This window comes from Lytechinus pictus, chromosome 3, assembly GCF_037042905.1.
Source record: "Lytechinus pictus isolate F3 Inbred chromosome 3, Lp3.0, whole genome shotgun sequence".
Lineage (NCBI taxonomy): Eukaryota > Metazoa > Echinodermata > Echinoidea > Temnopleuroida > Toxopneustidae > Lytechinus > Lytechinus pictus.
In genome coordinates, this window is record NC_087247.1 from 12938894 (window position 1) to 12960013 (window position 21120).

Genomic DNA, 21120 nt, shown 5'->3' on the forward strand with positions numbered 1-21120 from the left:
ACGTAAGCACAGACTGGAAATATCAGATCTTGAAAGGGGGCAATCATATAAGTAGTCATGAAAAATAAGCATGTCACTACATAAAATAATAAAAAAACTCGAGTGCAAGGAGATGTATTTGGTGTAAATTGACTCAAATACGAGATGTTTTAGTACCTTATAATCCCCTTGAACGGGATTATTTATCTCATTAAACAGACAATGCGAGCACTTTGAATGATGAACACATACGCCTTATAAAGCAAATTATGTTTTATAAAGTTACGAAAAAAAAAATTCTTACATAAAATAATATAATATATATATAAAATATACAATGATTTCTTCTTCCCCCACTACGTTTCTTTCCTTCTACCTCACTTTCTCCTTTTTCCCTGTTTTTTTTGGGGTACGAGCCTCCCCCCCCCCCATAGTTATGCCACTGAATAGGAGTCATAGTAAAACCAAACATATAAACAAAGGTTTAATATGAATTTCCAAATTTAATCTTTGAATAATAAAAATATTTCAGTATGATATAAAAAATGTGCACCAATAGTTTATTATGAATGGTAAAGTATTAAAAAGCATACATATACATGTATAATGCTATATGTTTATCATATTTAAGCATGAGATAACAAATGTGCACCAATTCATTATCATTTTCAAAGGTTTAAATTTTCAAAAATAGATATAAATTTGTTTTAATTTTCAGAAAATACATACATATTAATGACTGCTATCTTAACTTTAAAAAGGTGACACAGGTTTGCAGCCGATTATCATCAATGTAAGATACAACATAAACAGGAATATATTCTAAGGTCTTTTTAAAGTACATGTAAATTGTGAAAGGGAATAAGATACATGCCAAAGACTGAGGGAGCAAAACAAAATTTGAATATCCTGTCTCCGTGCACATCACAACGAACGTAGAGGGTGTCAACACATTGCAATGGTTGACACACTCTTAGCTCATTGATGAATAAGAGAATACTCTGTTAATATTCTATTGCACAACACATTTAATGGGCCTCTTGACATTGGGAGTCGATTATTGTTGGTTTTGGGTCAAAAATTTTCTATACTTCCTTGTTCATGTCCACTATATTTTTTACTGTTCCTGCAATGATTTCTTCATACATGATGTCACATCCCCACTTTCCTTTTTCGTATGTTATTACATGAAATCATAAATGTTTCATTTTTCCATACATGTGTAAATGATGTGTCTTCATTATGATGAAATGAGTTGCGGCAATAAATAACTAATGCACTTAATCAGTTGTCAATCCAATTGTTTTAGTTCTTGATAGAAATTTTTTGAATAATCCCTCAATAATTAAATTTCAATATTCAAAACCACAATGCAGTTGAATTATTAAATCATTTTCAGGGTCATATGAAAGAAAATTGGTTTGAGCAATAAAAATTGAAAAAATGGAAATGATTAACAAAAATTCACATTATCAATTAAAAAAAGTGATTTGTGTCAATATGAATGGAGGCACCTTTAAAGGTATACTTTTGTAAAATATTTGTTCCTATCTGTGATGGGAAATACCCAAGGATATACATTGGAAGAAATGTATCATAATCACAATGACAAGTTATAATGCAGGATATCACAAAATTTTTCACTCGCACAATTTATATATAGCATGATATGAAAATGCATATTCATAAATTGATGTACATGAATATATCAAAATATGACATAATAATATACATGTATAAAATACAGTATTACATATCACATAAATTTATCTTTTCAATTCAAAATGTAACCATCAAGGTATGCATATACATTCAAATGAGTTACATAAAGATTTTGGTATGCCCCTCAAGAGAAGATAGAGCTTAAACGTGGCCACCTAATTAAAAAAGCTCACAAGATAATGAATTGTACAGGTCGAAAACAGATAAAAGAAACATAGTGATACAAAATACAAAGTACACTTTTAACACAATTTCAATGCAATGATAACCAAAGAAAAATGGGGATAAATATTGAAATCAAGTATTTGAAATATATATTATTCTCATGATATACAATTTATATCAGATAATACCTATCAAAACATTTCAGATGAGGAAACATTTTTTATAAAATTATGCACAGGGTTGTAAGCTTTGGCAAAAGATTGGTATGTCACAGATATTCTGTCAAGCAAAAAGTAAATAAAGGATGAAAATGGTACATGAGCCATACATCTGGGCCCCGTCTAACAAAGAGTTGCGATTGATCTGATCAATCACAACTATGGACGGCCAGCAAGGTCAAAATCTACTATGCATGTTTGTTCAAAGTATTTTCTAACTATGATGTATATTCATGAATTCATTGGTTTTTTTTTTAATTCACTGTGCTTCTCTTCATTTACAAAGAACATTGTGCAAATTTCCTGTTGAAAAAATTAAGACACTGATGGACTTCCATAGAGTTACGATTGATCGGATCAATCGTAACTCTTTGTAAGACAGTGCCCAGATCAACAATAAGGTTCCTCTGGGGGAAAACTTACTATGATTTGATTCATAAAGAGATGAAGAAATATTGAATGATATCTTACAACATCAAACAAAAAGAAAAAAACAAAATCCTTTCATAAGTTTCATGAGAAAGATACTTAGTAAAATGTATGATGATATAATTTGAAGATATGCATGTAGATGTATTATAATACAAAATGAACATAAAACACATAATATGACTATTATTACAATTTGACTTTCTCCCCTGTACAGAGGCTTGATTTACCCTGAATCCAGCAATTTGATTTTATATTAAACTCAATAGCAAAATTTTTCAGCCGTCTTCAGCACTTTTGCAAAATGTGAAGGCTTTTTAAATGACACTTTCAGGGAGCTGAACTTTGCCCTTTGCCTGTGTTTTTTTTTTGGGGGGGGGGGGACAGGGGGGAAGGGGGGTGTAGTCGATGTGCAGTAATTAAGGAAACACATCTTAGCTTTTCAGAAGGAAAGAACTCACTGTATTACTCATGACTATGAATACAAATCTCCATGAAGGCAAAACCAGGAATGAGGTTTGTTATGTTGCCATGGAGATAAACAAGAAGTAAACAAATTTAGAATGTAGAGGAATTTTTTTCGTACAGACTGAAAACACAGCTGGCTGTGGTTAGAAAAGGAAGTGATGAGATCCTTTATGTTTGTTTTGGCTGTCATATTCTTGATAATAGGAAAATAAACTGTGTAACATGGGTATTATTTTAAAGGTAGCAAATAGAAATTTGATGTCATAAAGCTATGGAAAATAGCATAATTACTTGGGGAAAGTTACAAGGAATGTTTTCTTTCTTCACAAGTTTGGATTATTCTTACCGGAGCCTGTTTCAGAAAGAGTTGAGTTTGAACACAAGCCAGATAATCAAACATATATCCTAAATGTATGGTTCTGATTGGATGAAAATGAAGTTGTGTTTGATTTTTGGAGGTGAGAATGATTCCAACTCTCCTAAAACAGACGCCCTCATTTGATGCAGGGGTTCTACTGGTGAAATGCTCAACTTATTTCAATTATTTGAAAAGAAAAACTATTCAAACCATTCATATATTGAAATGTAAAGATAGGGATTAAAAGGGAATTGAAGGAATGAAAGGTTAATTCAAAGATACAACATGGCACTTCACAGGTTTCCTTGATTGTTATATAAAACTATGATGGCAAAATACCGTCCAAACCATGAATAAGAAACAACTCAATCTTTATTTCAGATGATGGACCATAAACATATACTTGTAAACAATTATCTGTTTGTTGCAAGCAGCATTTCAAAGCTTCCTGTATCCTTCAGGAAATGTCCATATTTAACTGTAGGAACAAAGGATCAGTTGCCCCGAAAACCAAATTCTTCCAGAACTGGAATGTTCAAGGATAGTATTTTCAGAGGATAGTATTTTCAGAGGAAGATATCTCCATGAAACAAGATGTTAATGGCATGAATAAAAGGTTTTCCATGATTTTCAGTATGATCTGGACTTCCGAGAATGTTTTCAGCCAGAAATACCACTAAAAATCATTGCGATTCAGGCCTTTGATACACATGTTAACATGTTAAATGGCCTCAATTGGGATTATATGTTTGACCAAAAAGTCATCCTTGATCTCTTAAGAAGCTGTCCACAACGTTTGGATCAGGTTCTTGATGGCAGTGTTCTTCCTAGCCTGACCCTTTCCTACAAGAAGTCAAAGGGATGTTGTCATTGTTGAACTACTCACAACTTTCCACTTCTGCTTTATCTCCATGATGACATCTTGGCGATTAAGGTCAGGATGTCCGAGATGGCTAATCAGGTTGCGAAGGGTAGCATTCTTCGACATACCCCAGTCGTCAAGGAGTTTTCCACATGGGTCATAGCAATGCGGGTGTGGGGCCTCAAATTCCTTCAACATAGATATGGTGCAACCTAGTTGACCTGTTAATACGACAAATAAGAATACAAGCAAAAAAATCAATAAAAAAATGTCGATTTGCGAGATGATTATAAACAGATCACGAATGTTTTGAATTATGAAATATTTCAAAATAAAACCCCACACGAAGGCATCAGATTCTGTTTTTTAGTTCATCAACCAATCAAGTACTTGGAATGACATAGAGCCATTTATAGAATATTTCATTAATAATACTATGTCTAATACTTGCAATCGATTAAAAATGGAGAGAAAATCTAAGGCACTTTTAAAGAAGAATTTTCTTTTGTTTAAAATACGTATATCCTCACAGAGTAAACTTATATCCTAAAGAGATGCAAAAATACCCCACACACTTTGTTCGGACAAATCTATGGTATGACAGGCCAAATCGTATTCTTGAATTTAAGTGTATGTCATTTTAATGGCATACACTGAAATTTAAGAATAAGTTTTTTTTACTTAAAAATTTATAACATTTAACTTTGTTGGGCTTTTCAATTTGAACTTCAACATAATTTTGTTAATGGTCTATATTTAACACAGTCAATGACATAAAGTTTGATCTTAATGAGGAATCCATATCATTCCCAGCAACCATATATTATCCTTCAGTGGTTTTATGATTTGTTGTGGTTTTAAGTTTTAATCAATGCTGTTTAAGTTATTCTCCATAATATCAAATGACAAGTTTTTGTTTGGGGTGGACTTGCCCCTTAAATATCAATGTTCTAAATAAGTCTCATTTTATTGTCTCATCCTTTCAGTAGGGCAAATAAAGATCCATCTTTGACTCAAGATTCAATTTACATTTGTCATATGTTGTCTTAATTCACTTTTAAGTTACTTTCTTTATTTAATCCTTTCCAATCACTGTCCCTGATTGTTGCAGGGTTCAAACAAGCTGGATGAGCTTGAGCAGGAGGAAGATCAGAGTAGGAGCCTAGGGGGTGTCTTCAGACAAGATGGATCCACTCTCCAAGTTTAGCTCATATTTGCTATTTTGTATCACTTCATTGGTGAATTTTTGTTATAATTTTTACCTCAATGGTTCACTATATATTACCCCGGCTGTAATATATAGTGAACCATTGAATAGGAAACTAGATAATTGGCGCCTCATAAATGCTAGGTATTGTTATTATTACTATTAGAGAGGAGTAGGAGGTAAAAATTATAACAAAAATTCTCCAATGAAGTCAGGAGGAAAGTCAGAGTTGGGCTTGTCATGAGACAAAATGGATCAAATCTCTCCTTGTTTAACTCATTTTTGTTATTTTGCATCGTTTCAATAAGAGTTTATTTTCTTTCTTTACCTGCTAATCCTCTCCAGTCCCTGCCCCTGACTGTTGGTAGATTCATCTTGCTAGAAACAAGCTGAATGAGGTCAGACGGAAGGTCAGAGTAGGGTGTGTCCTCAGATAGGATCATCCCAGACGAGTCCAGTGATGGCTGCTTCTGAGATAAAAGAGTAATAAATGATGATACTAATATCATTTTAGTGATTATGGAAAAGGACAAAGATAATGAGAAGGAGAAGGATAAAGACAAGGAAGAGGGAAAAGAAGCAAGAAGATTAAGGAAGAAGAATACAACAAAAATATGTTTATATACCATCTTCACAACAATGATAATATTACATGTATTTTTCAGGAGTGTTGATCCATGTTTAGGATTATGGAAGGGGGGCAAAAGTGAGAATTTTTTTCAGAATATTGGTGCACATCAAAGCATAATTCAGAACTTTCAGTGCAAAACGTGCCTTGTAAGATTAATTTACATGCATTTCCTTATTTTGAAACATTACCTCTTTCCCTTGGGCGACGATCCATTCTCTAACATCTCTGAACTTGAGGACATCTTCATTTCCACACCATAGAGGGCGTTCTCCAGAAACCTTAGTCAAATCAATGACATGGGAAATGGTATGGCCACTCAGCTCCTGCTGAAACTAGAGTTTAAAAAAAATAATTTCATTATCGATTTATAACTGAGTGAGAGATCTCCTCAATCGCCCTCCCCCAAAGAAAGAAAAAAAAAATGAGTAGCAATTACTGAATATCATTAAAAATTATCACAAAGAATACAGAAGCTCCGATGGGGACCCTCCTAGCTAGATCTCTAGATAAACTCTAAAGTTAATTTCTTTCTTGCATTAATCAAACAGAAGTGTAGATGAAGTTCAAATATCATCTGGATCCTTAAGCAAGTTTCACGCACATCTTAAAGAAACTTGGAGTAACTTAACCCTGAGCTAAGCAAATTTAGAACATGTATTTTACTATCATCTCTACTAGTACCACTTCTACGCCTACTACAACTACTGCTTCTTCTGCCATGATTCAAATCTTACTTCTAAGCATCACATATAAATAAAAAACAATGAATTTGATTATCATACATCTGAAATACCATGGAAAAGAAAACATTAATTGACAAACCCAAACAACAAGAAATACCATGAGAAGAAACTGTTAAAAGCCCAGCTTCTAATTAAATTTCAGTGTCTCCTTTGACACAGATAATTGGTTGCATCTAGCAAGTAAAACTTAAAAATTATTATGGAAGTATGATTTACGATGATTTTTTTAGAACGCAAGTGTGAATAAAAATGTAGTACTTACCATGCATTTTTTATGCAAAGGACATGGTGGTCCTAAAACAAATCTGTCATCAGATTTCATCACCTTTAGGATAGCACTGTTTATGTCAACCAGCACATTGCGTAAGACAAAGCCTACCTTACACCTACATTAAATAAGCAAAAAGATGGGGGAATAGTCAGCAAAACAGAAATATCTTCAAATGCACAATTATGCAATCTGGGCCAAAAATATGATAATATTGGTGACACAAATCAACATTTCCCAAACTTGTATTCAAGAGTTTCTAAATTGAAAGGCATTGTTATTGTTAAGAGATTATTCAGTAGCTCTCATGGCTGGATGCCTCCAATAGAAACCCCAATTAATTGCTCTCTGACAAATGATGATAATGATGATAATAATAAAGCACCTTTCCTGGAGGATACAGAGAGTTGTTTAAGACATATGACATACAGTATTAAGATTAATAAAATAGGAGAGTTCCAAAAATGTTTTTAGCACGTCAAGTGAGGTAATTAATATATTGCATAAAATTCAAGGGAGTATGGTTAAAAGACATGTGGCAAGAGATTGAGAAAAATTGCAGTCTGCCTGTTCTCTGGATATGGGAATAACAAGAAATCATGACAATTTCTCTGGGCTTTATCTATCAAGGATATGGCTAGGATAGTAAAACTTGTATTTCATTTGTATTTTCATTTGTATAGTGCCTGATCAAGAATCATGATTAGTCTTTGAGGGTCTAAGAAAGTACGTGGAAGTGTCGACATATATATTAATTGTACTCACACTGTGATAAATTTCACCATGCAACTTCTTGGATCATCCCTCAAGTACACCGTATAATTGCCACCCATGTTGAAGTCCCAGGACGATTCCCTCAAGAACTTGAAGGTCCCACCTTTCTTGCAGGCTATTCTACCAAGCTCTATGGCAAGCTTTGATAGGAGACCATGAGGACGGTACCCCTTGAAATCTGCCAGAAGGACTCTCTCTGATGACAGGTCCCTGCAGGAAGCCGAACCACGAGGCAGCAAGGTGCTCATATGGTAGGGCACCAGGTAGAGGGCTTGTTGGGAACTTCTCTGTGTTCTTGGACTGTCGCAGGAGAGACCATTGGGCAGCAGCATGGAGTAGTCATAGATGAGGTTGAGTTGTTGAAGACATGCGGTAAGACAAGCTGCATCGGACTCTACACCAAGGAGATGTGTTAGGAGAGTTTGGCTCAATATCGACTTGGTCCTGAGATCATTCCAGTGCTGGCGCAAGGAATGGTCTTGACGGCTCATTTCTGGAACTTCCAGGAGATGCTGGCAGATGTGGACAAGCTCTTCAGGGTTCAGAGCCACAAAGGAATGGTGTGGTTCTTCTTTCTCATTAGCTGCAAACAGAGACGAATACTAAGTCAATAATACACATTTACAAGTATAGCTTTTCACATCTTATCAAGATTTCCTGTTTGCCATTTTAAAATGTAGAATTGGGGACCATAATCCTATAATATGTCCATCCAAACAATCTTGGGAATTGGTGCATGTATATCATCCTGCATATCACAATGAGAATTATGCAATACATTTATATGTTTGCCTGTATACATAGAAAATACACTTGCCACTTCAGTACATCTATCTAATCAAGAAGTATAATTCATCTAATCTAATTAAGCTTTAACCTGGTGTATCTTAAAACGCAGACAGATATGAGTTACCTTTTCATCTGGCGGAAAAAACAAAATATGATACCTGATAAGATGATGACCCCCTGATTGTGCAGGTACTCTAGGAGAGAAGTCAGTTCTTCACTGTCTGTAATCTTACATGCCCTCTTTATGCCTGATGTAAGCACGCACTTCTGCTTCTGATCTCTCAGTCCAACCACGAAAGCCCTGTAGGACAGGAACTTCTGTGGATAGGACTTTCTGGTCAAGAACCCCTGCTCAAAGACATTCCTTGATATGTGCTCCTTCAAATTCAAGCAAGCTTCAGGAGCACAGGTACTGAGGCAGGTAGAGTAGGAAGATTTCAAAGACAATGATGGAACTTGGTCCGGTTCTTCCATCCAGTCAACCCTGTCATCTAGGTGCTGGCAATGGTTCCAGGAAGGTGACTGAGATGATGGCAGTTGGTTGGATGTTCTGCTGATCATGAAACATGGACAGTTCTTGTGGTACTGAAGCTGTCCTCCAAATGCTTCACCAAACCTCTCATGTAGCTGTGCACCAATATTGTTGACCGAGTCAGAGGTGCCAGGCAAGTACAGCCAGCTTGAAACAAGATAGACTGGGGATTTTGAAGATGCATACGTCCTAATCTTATTCAATTGTCTTTGTAGTTCTTGCATATGCTTTTCTGTGTCAGCAAGGAATGAATGGCTTTCAAATCCAACAATGTACATAGCATTGGATGACATGACCAACTGACTGCAATAATCAGCAAACATAGTATCTTTCACCACGACCACTTCTAACACCACACATTCTGCAGTGGTTGAAGACCCATCTACACCATTTGATCCAACATGGCGAGGTTTATTGATGGAGTTCAAGATGTCCATGATTTGGTGAGACCTGCAGGACAGATACTCAAAGGTGCTGCCCTTTTTCTGTATCTTCACGCAACATTTTCTGCTCATAAGACCATCTTGTCTCCTGGACCAAATCCTAGGACCAACCAACTGTTCAGCAATGTCCTCTGCATTGCTACCCATGATGACCAGTCTCAAATCTGGTAGTCGTTTCATAAGCCTGTCATCATTACTAAAGGTATCGCTGATGCTGCCTTGTCTGGATGCTGTTTTCAGAGAAGACATCTCTGAATTGGTAACACTTCTCGACCGAGCACCCTTGGGTCTCTGTATGATGATAGAGACTGGACTATCTCGACTCTGCTTCTTGAAGACTTCACTTGCTGAAACTTCAGCTGTTGCCTGGAAAGTAATGAAAGTAATGAAAACTTCCCATTAGCAATAATTAACTTTGTGACGAGCTGGTCTTACATTTTTACATTTTCCAGGCAAAGCCCCTTCAGGGCACAAACGGAAAAAAAGTGAAATGAGCACCACAATATTCAAGGCCAACGTGGGGAGCATTGATGCACATAAATAAAGCATCAGAGGATATTGCCTTGAATGGCCTAGGGTTAATTCCAACCCTGAAGAAGAATTTAAAAGGGAAATTTACCCTGACAAAAATTTTATTGTAAAAATAGCAGGAAAAGTAATATTGTAGAAGGTTTGAGGAAAATCCATCAAAGAAAAAAAGTTGTTAAAATTTTAATTTTTTATTTGTGACATCATATGTGAGCAGCTTTCCTACATATCGTATGGTAAAAAATCAATGTAATGTCATTTTCTCAGAAAAGTTAAAACGGTTTTGATTTTACCATCAGTTTATCTACACATGAATCATTTCACACCCACTCCTAATAAGAAAATAAAAAAGAAGTCATCATGAACCATTTAAAAAAATTTAATGCTTTTTAAATTACATAACATATGGGGCAGCTGCTCGCTTATGACATCACAATAAAAACTTGAAAATCCAATAACTTTTATGGATTTTCCTCAAACCTTCACCAATATATTTCATTATGTTATGCTATTTTTTTCTACAACAAACTTTTCATAAGTGTGAACTTCCCCTTTAACCATGTCTATGTAGATTAATCACATCTGAATTTTTAATACATTTTTCCAATTATTTCTTGAATATATACATGAACTAAAAACAATCTGTACAGAATAGGCAAGTCATTATTAATTTTATCCATTTTGGCATGATGTAGACCACAGCAATCATTACATTGCATTGTTAGTGTTAGCTCTATTACTAGTTCAGTGAATTAAAGTATAAAATAATAGCAAATAGCAATAAAGATCACTTTCCTATAATTGTCCATAAATGAATATCGTGTTGTTGTTGTTGTTTTTGTTTTATTTGCAAAAATGTGAAAGTGAAACTGTTATTAATGTATTCTTTCCTAGCATGCATTACTATAGAAGTCCAATTACATACAGCAACTATCTCTGTGACTATCAGTCTGCTCTATTTCACTTGGTAATAATTGACTCAATTATGAACTTTGATGGTACTTCAAAATCACTTGATTTTCCATCAGGAAACAAGTAGAAATGATTAAATAGGGGTTGTGTAAAATTTGGATTCGACTTAGAGTAAGTGTTTTGGAGCTGGATTTGGTTCAATTGGGAGAAGAATATTTGTTTAATAGAAAACAACAGAAGGTTCTGGAGTTATTGATACAAAAAAAAGATATATTCGCAAAGTGAAATTACAAAATCATTGAAGAATAAAAAGTAATGGAAATATGTAAGCGTGTGACAAAATGAGTTTACACCCAATCATGTTGAAAACAAAGTATACTGTAAATTGGTTGAAATGAAAATAAAGGCAGAGACCAAATTACAGTATGAGAAGTTTAAAGGTTTATAGAATTAAAATTAATTCAGAGAATAGAGTATAAGAGTTACAAAACTAGTGAGAAAGGTTTCATATTGAGATTAAACTTAGGTTTCAGCATAGTATTAATACATACTTGTTGGTGGATGGGTGTACCGTTGATTGATAGTACACGGTCTCCTATTTCTAGTCCACTCATCCTCACTGAAGGTCCTTTCAAAGAGGTGACCATGGCGTAGACCTCGCTTCCATCTCGGCTCTAAATAATGATTCAATATAGAAATGATGAATCATACCAATTTACAAGAAGATTGAAGGGGGCATTCAAATATATAAATGTGAGGAATATATTGTCAATATTTTTTAAAGCTATAATGCGAATTATAAGAACGGTTATTATTATCATTATTTTTATAGTGTCAATGTCTGCTGACTATATTAAAAGCATATACACCACTTAAAACTTTAGAACCTTTTAGGAAACACAATAATGGGGTGTTCAATTATAATAAAACCTATTTCAACAACCACCTGTACCAAAATGCTTATCTTTAAACTAATTTAAAGTTTGGGAAATTATACGTTATAAAATTTTATTAATCTTTATTCACTTTATAAAGATCTATAGACGGTTTGATAAAAAAAACATGCACAATGAGTATATGAACAAGATAATGATCCAAGTGCATACACATGAAATTATTGCTTTATACATGAGCCGACCTTGTGTGTAATTCACATCTAGGAATTCCACCTGGAATTGCCCGAGATGAATGAAAAACTGAAGAAAATCCTCATTACTAAAAATGATCTTGTCATGGACTCGGGATGCTCTAAATACATCCCTAAATGTTTCAATTATTAAGTTTGAGAGAACTATCATGTGGAAAATTTTCACTGCCAACAATACCTTTTTTGTTCTTCTTATCTTGCGGTTAATAATTCTTCTAATAATAATTTCAAATAGTTTTTCTTTGAAGAGCCTCATCAATAACTTTCCATAATTTTCACTGTAGGAATCGAATTCAAAGAAACATAAAATCCACTTTCAGTTTACAATCACTTCACAATCAGTACAAAACAAAGAGACTTGTAAGAAAACCACATGTCCTAGATCTATATAGATATGAGAGCAATTCAAAGGATGAATCTGTAATCTGTTTAGACATGCACAGATCAGCAATGTTTTCTATAATCGTTTCCATAGCACATTTGGTAACTATAAAATGGCCCAATTAACTGAATAAACACCATACAGGCATGACATCACCATGAATTTGTAAATTATTTTTGCCCCAAACTTTTTTAAAGAATTGGCTTTCAGTACCGTAAAGGTAACCAAGAAAAATCTCACACCCTCTGTATTAAAGATATTCTATTGAATGACAACCCATTCACTATATAGTACACAAAATGTAGCTAGGAGCTTTGTCATGTGATCTGTAAACAAGCCTTATAGGTCAAATAAGGTTCCTAAAAGTCATGGAGGGTCAAGTCAACTCGCATGATCAATATGTTTGAAGCGAAGGCTTGTAAATGTGAATGTGTATTCCCAGGGCCCCGTGATATAAAAGTAAAAATCCATTGTACAAGGCACAGCCCTGCTAAGACTTTCTATATAAAAACTTGAAAGACTGGAAAAAACATGCACACATTTTTTTCAACTTATTTTACAATCAATTGCAGATAAGGGAGTGGTAGATCTAGATGCTAATTGACAATATTATATTTTCATGCGAGAGATCCCTGGTACATGTATGCGAACATGCAGTGCTGACTTTAGCAATTCACTTCATTTCGGGGAAATAGGACAAGATCGATCATGGTTTGAGGATTGAGGACTACCCAATTTCCAAGAGTAAATGAAAGCGGTGGGGCAGGACAAATAACTATTTTGGGATGGGCATTCTCATGAAAGAAAACACAGACATCAGGATGTCTTGACGATTGTTGGGGTTCTCTTCTATGTTGAAAGTGTGGCCTAAATGGGGGATGCTGAAATAAACTGTTTCCTTAACTTAAATACTAAAAGAAAATATCTTTCTCAGCAGAAATTTAACTGCCAAAGTAAAAAGAAAACAGACTTTTTTCACCCAGTCAACCCAAGGAGTGCTGGTAACTCACCTAAGACCTCATATGCAGTATCCTGGTTTCTACTTTGGATAACCCATAAAGTTATGGTTTTCCTGCTATGCAATTTTAAAAACCAAATGCACATATGTGCACACAGCGCTTAGAAACATTTGTATCAAGTGCTATATCATATATGTTGCATATTATTATTATCATATGTTGCAAAGTTAGGCAAAGGTTTTATCGTCCATGAGTGTACATAAACCCAGGATGAAAATCCAGCTGAATACCCTATTTGAATACTAATTGGTATTCAATTGGGAGGAAATGGACAGTGAAACAATGGGAGAAAGGGGTGACAATTGCCAAAATTGGTTTCAATATAGGGACTACATAAGTGGTCTATTTTGTTTCAATTTGACCAATTGGTCAAATTGAACACCTGAATTGGGCCAAATGCACACTAAGTATATAAATGTTCATATACAGTATATGTATAGCTGCATAAAGATAACAACATTTATGTCATCTTGATGTCATTTCTCAGTAAAGTTTCATCATGAAAAATGAAATAATTTGCCAAATGCAACAATGTCAAACAGAAAACCATTAAAACTTTGTTTGGGGCTTTGGCACAATTTTAAGAATTCTGTTTTTTAATCATGTCTATCAAAATTTCAAAAGTACTTGGTATCCAATTAATTTATCACATTCCCTGGAATCATCCATTGAACAAATATGCAACATACACATACGTTCTGGAAATTAAAAAATACCCTATTTTTACTCTCACAAAAGGCCAAGTTTTAATTATTCTTTTTTTTTTTAAAGTTTTTATTGGGTTTGAAATTTCAACCCTTTATTTGCTGAAAAACAAGGCCAAATTGTCTTTTAAAATAACCTTTTATTACTCATGGAGGAAAGTTTTTTTTTTAATCCTCTCCCTATTTGCACAAAACTAGGACAAATGTTGATAAGTGCACAATAAACCCTTTTTTAATTTGGATGGCAGTATCCTCTGAAAAAAAAACATTTCTGAATTTCAAGAATCATTCATGTACTAAATGTTAGTGAACTGGGTGTGGACTATGGAAAATACCCCCTTTTCCTCGAATGTTACACATTTCCAAAAAAAAATTATACATGTATGTCATCCCATCGGAAGATCAATTATTTGTGAGTTTAACTTTCAACTTCCTTGAATAAATACATTACACCACATGTTGTTTGAAATAATAACATCTCAATTTGAGAACAGTGCAATTACCTTGAAATTCTTTATTGTGAAACCAAGCTTCCCTTCCTTGTTCCACTGCACCACAAACTTCTTGGTGTCCGACCACACGACCAAGTCTGGGTGGTCAAAGGCATCCTGCAAGGGATTCTTCTTCTTCCTCCTCATCTCCTCCGAAGAGAAGCCACTGGAGTCTGGTCTCAGTTGCTGCGGGGGTAGGGATGGGGGTGATGGTGATGGGTTGCAGTCTAGGAGCGGCCGGGAGCACATCATGGTGCTGGCAGTGATCAGCTCCGAGGGTGTTTGGAGGAAACTCATGTCATTGTTCAAGCTTGCCGATAAAGAGCTGTAAGCAGAGTTTCCGCCGCTGAGTAAGGAGGAGAAACTCCCACCTTGCTGAGTCCTGTCATTTCTATACGTCTGCAAACTACCCTCTGAACTGCAGCCATCGCTTGACATGGTTCCTACAGCCCTGCAACTCATTTCCTTCCTCGCCCCTCTGTCCATTTCACAGTCCACAAGAACGTGACTAAGATGTTCCTCTTGGTCAAAGGCAAACCTTCCTCCAGACCATCCGCCATAACCCTCCTTCCTTGGAGTAACACAACACTCTGAAATCTCCTCTTGCCTGTATCTCCCATTTTCTTGACCAGTCAGCTTCACATTGTTATTCAATTCCATCCTGTCAACTCTCAAGTTGGCTTGCTGACCCATAATGTTGTTCATTTGTCCTGGAGTGTACTTGCCTGTCAGCGCACCAACCATTTGCTGAGCGTTGACAAGTTTGCCAAAATCTGCAGGTGGTATACCTCCCATCTTGAATGCGCTCTGAATATCGAGGCCGCTATAGAAAGGATGTCCGGTTATCTGATACACTGATGCTGGTACATGCTTGAGTGTCTTTTTATTATTTTCTCAGAGAATAATCACTGTTCTATTAAAGCATTCCAATGTCAACATCACACTATCTAAGCTGTTTTGGAACTTGAGAAGCAGTTAAGTCCCCTTGTCTTCAAAATAGAGGGGGGAAAACCTGTCAGAGAGATAAAAGACAGAAAATTATTTCACTATGCGATAAACAAATTAAACCTCCGAGACAGTCTAGACTGCAACAAGAAAACCATCACCAATGCCACCATTATCATCATCCACCTCCTAATCATGATCCTTATAATCATCGCCATCATAATTATCACTATCATCCACCATCATCATCACCACCATCGCCATCATGATTACTAGAACCAAGGAGTTCCTTGCTAGGACTGAAATTCTTACAGTATACAGATCTAAAACTTTCAAACTGCGACCTGCACGCTCACTTTCTTGCAACAATTAAGTTTCAATGCGCCCTGGCCATTAAGGTATTATATGTGACATGTGTGCACACTATATTGTCACCCTGCTCAATCAATAATTTCCTGATAGATCGAAGTGGAAGACAAGCCAAAGTCCATTTCCGGACGATACTTCCTTTTAATTGCAAGTGGTTTGAGGGATCATAAGGCTTTCAAACAGACTACATGTATGTACATGCAGTTGGAATACCTATTAAATTATACAAGAGTCAGAAACAAAGTTTACAATCGGCAGAGCACAGAAAATAGCAACTGACTGCAACTTTTTGTTTCAAGTAAACACACTACTAGTAAAAACTGTTTCAACCAAAGTATACATGTGGAATTTCAAAGAATTGTTAATAAAAGATCATGCATTTGCTAGAAAACGAATGCCTTTGCCTTTTTTGTTCAATTCAAGACCGGTAGTTTGAAATTGTTGGAGTTTTTGCAAGTTTTGCAATGAAGGAAGATCTATGTGCACAAGCTGAATTTGCACAAGGGTACAAGAAGAAAACCATGTTTCTTTTCACCTATCTGAATCAAGGCTTGGTTTTAAAAAGATCTCAAAGAATGAAAAGTGAGAAAAAAATAAATACTAGTGAAAGTTTGAAAGGCATTGGATACAAATTTATGAGAAAGTAAACTTTTTGGTTGAGCAGTGGTTTTGGTTAAACAGAGTCGTCACATCCTGATTCACCAGGATCTTGTCCACAAGAGGCTAGTAATTCCTGTAATCTGTCTATTTTTTTTTTAACAAGCTCGCTTTTATGTAGGTCCCATCATATTTCTTTGACTTAAATAAAACTTTTACCTTATTATAAATCGAGTGATTGTATCATTATATATTATTTGTATACTTCTCAGTTGTCTTATTCTATCATTTATTAGTTATGCATTATTGTTGCTGCTTTTTTATATGAATCATATTTCAAATAAGAAATGTGAAAATAAATGAAATGAAATGTTGTTTCCGGCTACTGTCCATCATCTCAATTCAAACACCCCAAAACTAACTATGTACCACACAAACCCCACACAATTTGTTTATACCAAATGAACACTTTTTCTCCTAAAGCATAGAGTAAACTCTATAATAATCATGATTGCATTCACTGAGCAGCATTGAGCTCATCAAACAAAAATTAATTTACAAATTACAGTCAAACTTTTTGTAAAAAGATGATATTTTAATCTTCTAGTTGAAAAAATTGAGAAGGAGTCTCATTAACATTCATTACAATGCATAATTATGTTGCCAATTTGAATCCCCACAGGTACATGTATATAAACTTTTAACAATTCACAACTTTATCAATATTTGTCAAATTTTATTCAAATGATCCCAAATAAATCAGCTCCTACTATTTTTATGTTGTTCCTCTTAAAACTTGGACCCTGTAGGCCTAATGTGGGGGGGAAATGAGCATTACTTTCCTAAATCTGGAAATTATTTAACTCTATTAAAGAACAAACAAAAGTTTTTCCTCACATGCTATTTAAAAATGAAACCTGCTCTGAAGGCCCCAACAACTATTGTTAAAGCAAGTATAACAGTAAGACCCACAGGGTTTCTGAACACTGCTACCTAGAATGAAACATCTTTGTGTACTTCTTTATTTTTTTCTACCCAAAAGATAATATTCCACTCCTCTTTTCAGCATTACAAAATTTGCAAAGAAATAAAATATCTACAGCTTGCTTCAGTTCAAAGCATGCTTCAACAGTTGAAAAATATATCAAACCTCATTTTTTTCTGCTATTTTTACTATAAACTTTTTTGTCAGGGTGAACTTCCCCTTTAAACACAATACCAAGAAACAGTACCAAGAAACAAAATACAGTTGACTTTAATACAAATATATACCTAAATCTCATCTCCCACACACATATCTTTTTTAACATTTTTCTTTTATATCTATTGTCACATTCTTGTTGTAAAAAAAATTTACCAAGAGTTTCCCACTTTTCTCATAATCTGATGTGAATAGGTTATTGTATGAAAACTGTTAAACTTTCTTCATATATATAGCATTAATCTAAATTTTACTTTCAGTTTTAGAACTCATCACCAATAAATATATTTTTAAAGGTGCATATTCTTTATTTCTATTGAAATCCAAGAATTTAAAATTCCTCTTCAGCAAAACAACAACTAAAACCAACGTTGTTTGATTACTGAACTGATGTGAATAGTTTATTGTATAAAAACTGTTAACCTTTCTTCATATCGCATTAATCTAATTTTTACTTTCAGTTTTAGAACTCACCACCAATAACAAAAAATTTTAAAGGTGCATATTTTTTATTTCTATTGAAAACCAAGAAATTAATAATCCCTCTTCAGCAAAACTACTACTGAAACCAATGTTGTTTGATAACTGAACTGATGTGAATAGTTTATTGTATGAAAACTGTTTTTCTTTATATTATAGCATTAATCTAATTTTTACTTTCAGTTTTAGAACTCATCACCAATAAAAAAATATTTTTAAAGGTGCATATTTTCTTATTACTATTGAAAACCAAGAAATTAAAAATTCCTCTTCAGCAAAACAACAACTGAAACCAACATTGTTTGATTACTGAGCTGCAAAAAAGGTAACTAAATAGAATATAAATACCACTATAAAATGTCTCTGAAAGCCCTACAAATCAAAAATCATTTCTCATGCATGGAATTGGTTGAATAATTTATGGGGTAGTAAACCCTGACAAATAGTTTGTTTTTAAAAATACCAGAAAAAATAATAGAAAATATTGGTGAAGGTTTGAGGGACAAAAGCTAAATATTAGAATTTGAAGTTTTTTTATTTTTGTCATAACATACAAGCAGCTACCATAAATTTCAACTCTTTTAATGGTTTATTAGTAAAAATTTTCTTCTTTCAGTAGCTGGTGTGAAGTAATTTGTAGGCCTATGTTGAAATAATTATACTGAAACAATAAAAACCAATGTTTTTCTGCTATTTCTCTTTACTTTGTACCAGTATATAAACTTTTGTCGGGGTGAACTTCCCCTTTTAGGATATTTAAAATCTTTGATAGTAGCTTTCTGATATGCAATCACTAAATTTGTAAGATAAATGATCAAAGCACAGGTTTTGAAAAAAAAAACATTACCGAGTGATGCAATCACATCATCTTCGCACACAAAATTTATCTTATCGTGTTCTCTCTCTCTCTCCCTCTCTCTCTTATTATTATTATTAGTGATTAGATTCTTTTAATGTACCAAATTGAGCTTCTGTTTTCTTTATTCAACTAAGTTTGCATACAATGAAGGACAAAGACGCACAATATTTTGGTGGAGGTATTCACTTCGCTACATGACAGGTCAGATTAGTCTAATGCCAAGGACATTATTGAAAAGAGAATTAATAAGCAAATCCATTAATCCATCCACATAGATAAATCTGGAACTTGGAATCGACCTGGCGCCCTAGCTAGTGCAGATAATCTACAGATTGAGGAGCATTACTCCATCACCAACCAACCAACTAACTCAGCCTATTTTCAACTTTTTGAATGAATACTCAAGTCAATCAACCAATCAATCAGATAATCAATCAACTATCTTTATCAATATCACTAGCTACCTTCATTTTCTTATCTCAATTTGAAAATATCACAAACAAAAGGGTCTGGCTTAATTGATATCCCATCAAGAGTCAACTTAAAGTCAATAAAGAGACTCACTAACTCTAAGCCTCCGGTCTAAGCCAGAAATCATAAGACACTTGATTAAATACCACCTGTAAAAAAAAGTTTGCTTTCCTTTAAAAAAAAAGAAATAGGTTTACAGTAATAATAATAATAATAGTGACTGATATCTTATTGAGCGCACACACCGTCCAGAAACGCTCACGGCGCTAGCGCAGCATCAGTTCCTTTGGATACAAATATTTTATACATGTATATATTATAAACAACTACAAAATATAAATAGAAATAAAAATCTTAAAAATCAGGTCTAGCTAGATACCAGCTGTAAAGGTGAATCTACCTACCAGTACCACATCTGTAAAATATGAAATATTGTATAATTCAAACAATAAAAAACAAAAGAAATAGTGAGTGATGGACATCGTTGACTGTCTCGTTTTGTCACTGAGTTGTGCATATCACTGTTTTGTAAAAAATAAACGAAACTTGTCTTAAGAATGTCATAACTTTCTTATTTTACATCTGATTTTAATGAAATTTTCAGCATTATTCTTGTTTGATTTTTCTCTATTTATTTAAATCAACATTTATCTGGGGTGGACTTGACCTTTAAGTTTTATCGCTCCCTCGGACAAAAAAACAATAAAATTGTTTGATAAAAACATAGAAATTTGATATTTTCAAAAGAATACAATCTTTGCAAATTAAAACTAAAAAGACCGTAATTGAATGCAACATTGATAGTATACAGTTCAAATTCATACTTACAATTACATATACGTTGCCGCGCATTAGAATGGATTAGAATAGAAATTGATGCGCCGAATTCCATGGATGCACCCGACCTTGATCTCTACCTCCTTAAACTCCCTGGTTCAGCGAGAAGAGTTGGGGACAGTATTTGGGCTACCAAAGTTTTTGGAGAATCTCCCTGCCTGGTGCCAGCTCCTGGCGACCTGGCCCCGGTCCTGGCCATACTAGTACTAGCTGACCTGCAGATCTGTCAAATCATGGACCTATGACTATGTCACCAAGATAGATAATAATTAATAAGACCCTGACAACCAGACGGTGGAAATCATGTTTCTTAATTCTCGACCAACCACTCCAAAAATATTAGCAAACGGTCTATGACGTTCCCATCACCGAGTATCTAGCTAGCTGTCATGCATGCACTGCGCGCGGTGCTGCTGGTATACTGCACGCACGGTGTTCAAAGTCGTATTTCGGGGAATCCCGGATGGATTTATACGTGTTTGACTTTCACCTGCGGGCATTATAGTCTGCAGGCACAGACCCTGATTGAAACTTTGATCAACAAGCTAGTGGATCTCCACGCAAAGACTAGCACATATTGATACAAAACT

At 34.6% G+C, this 21120-nt stretch overlaps 1 protein-coding gene across 2 annotated transcripts; it reads right to left on the minus strand.

The window, feature by feature from the left end:
- Positions 1–465: 465 nt before the first annotated feature.
- Positions 466–20974, minus strand: LOC129257803 (uncharacterized). Of its 2 annotated transcripts, none has more exons than XM_064096408.1 (9): positions 20522–20974; positions 14784–15783; positions 11580–11702; positions 8772–9954; positions 7816–8407; positions 7045–7168; positions 6228–6371; positions 5737–5875; positions 466–4422 (listed from the first exon to the last, which is right to left on the minus strand). In XM_064096408.1, the coding sequence occupies exons 2-9, from the start codon at positions 15564–15566 to the stop codon at positions 4193–4195; spliced, it is 3318 nt and encodes a 1105-aa protein (XP_063952478.1). In that variant the 5' UTR covers positions 15567–15783; positions 20522–20974; the 3' UTR covers positions 466–4192. The 2 variants fall into 2 exon arrangements, with proteins under 2 accessions (XP_063952478.1, XP_063952477.1); XM_064096407.1 differs by having other exon boundaries at positions 5737–5878.
- Positions 20975–21120: the final 146 nt, after the last annotated feature.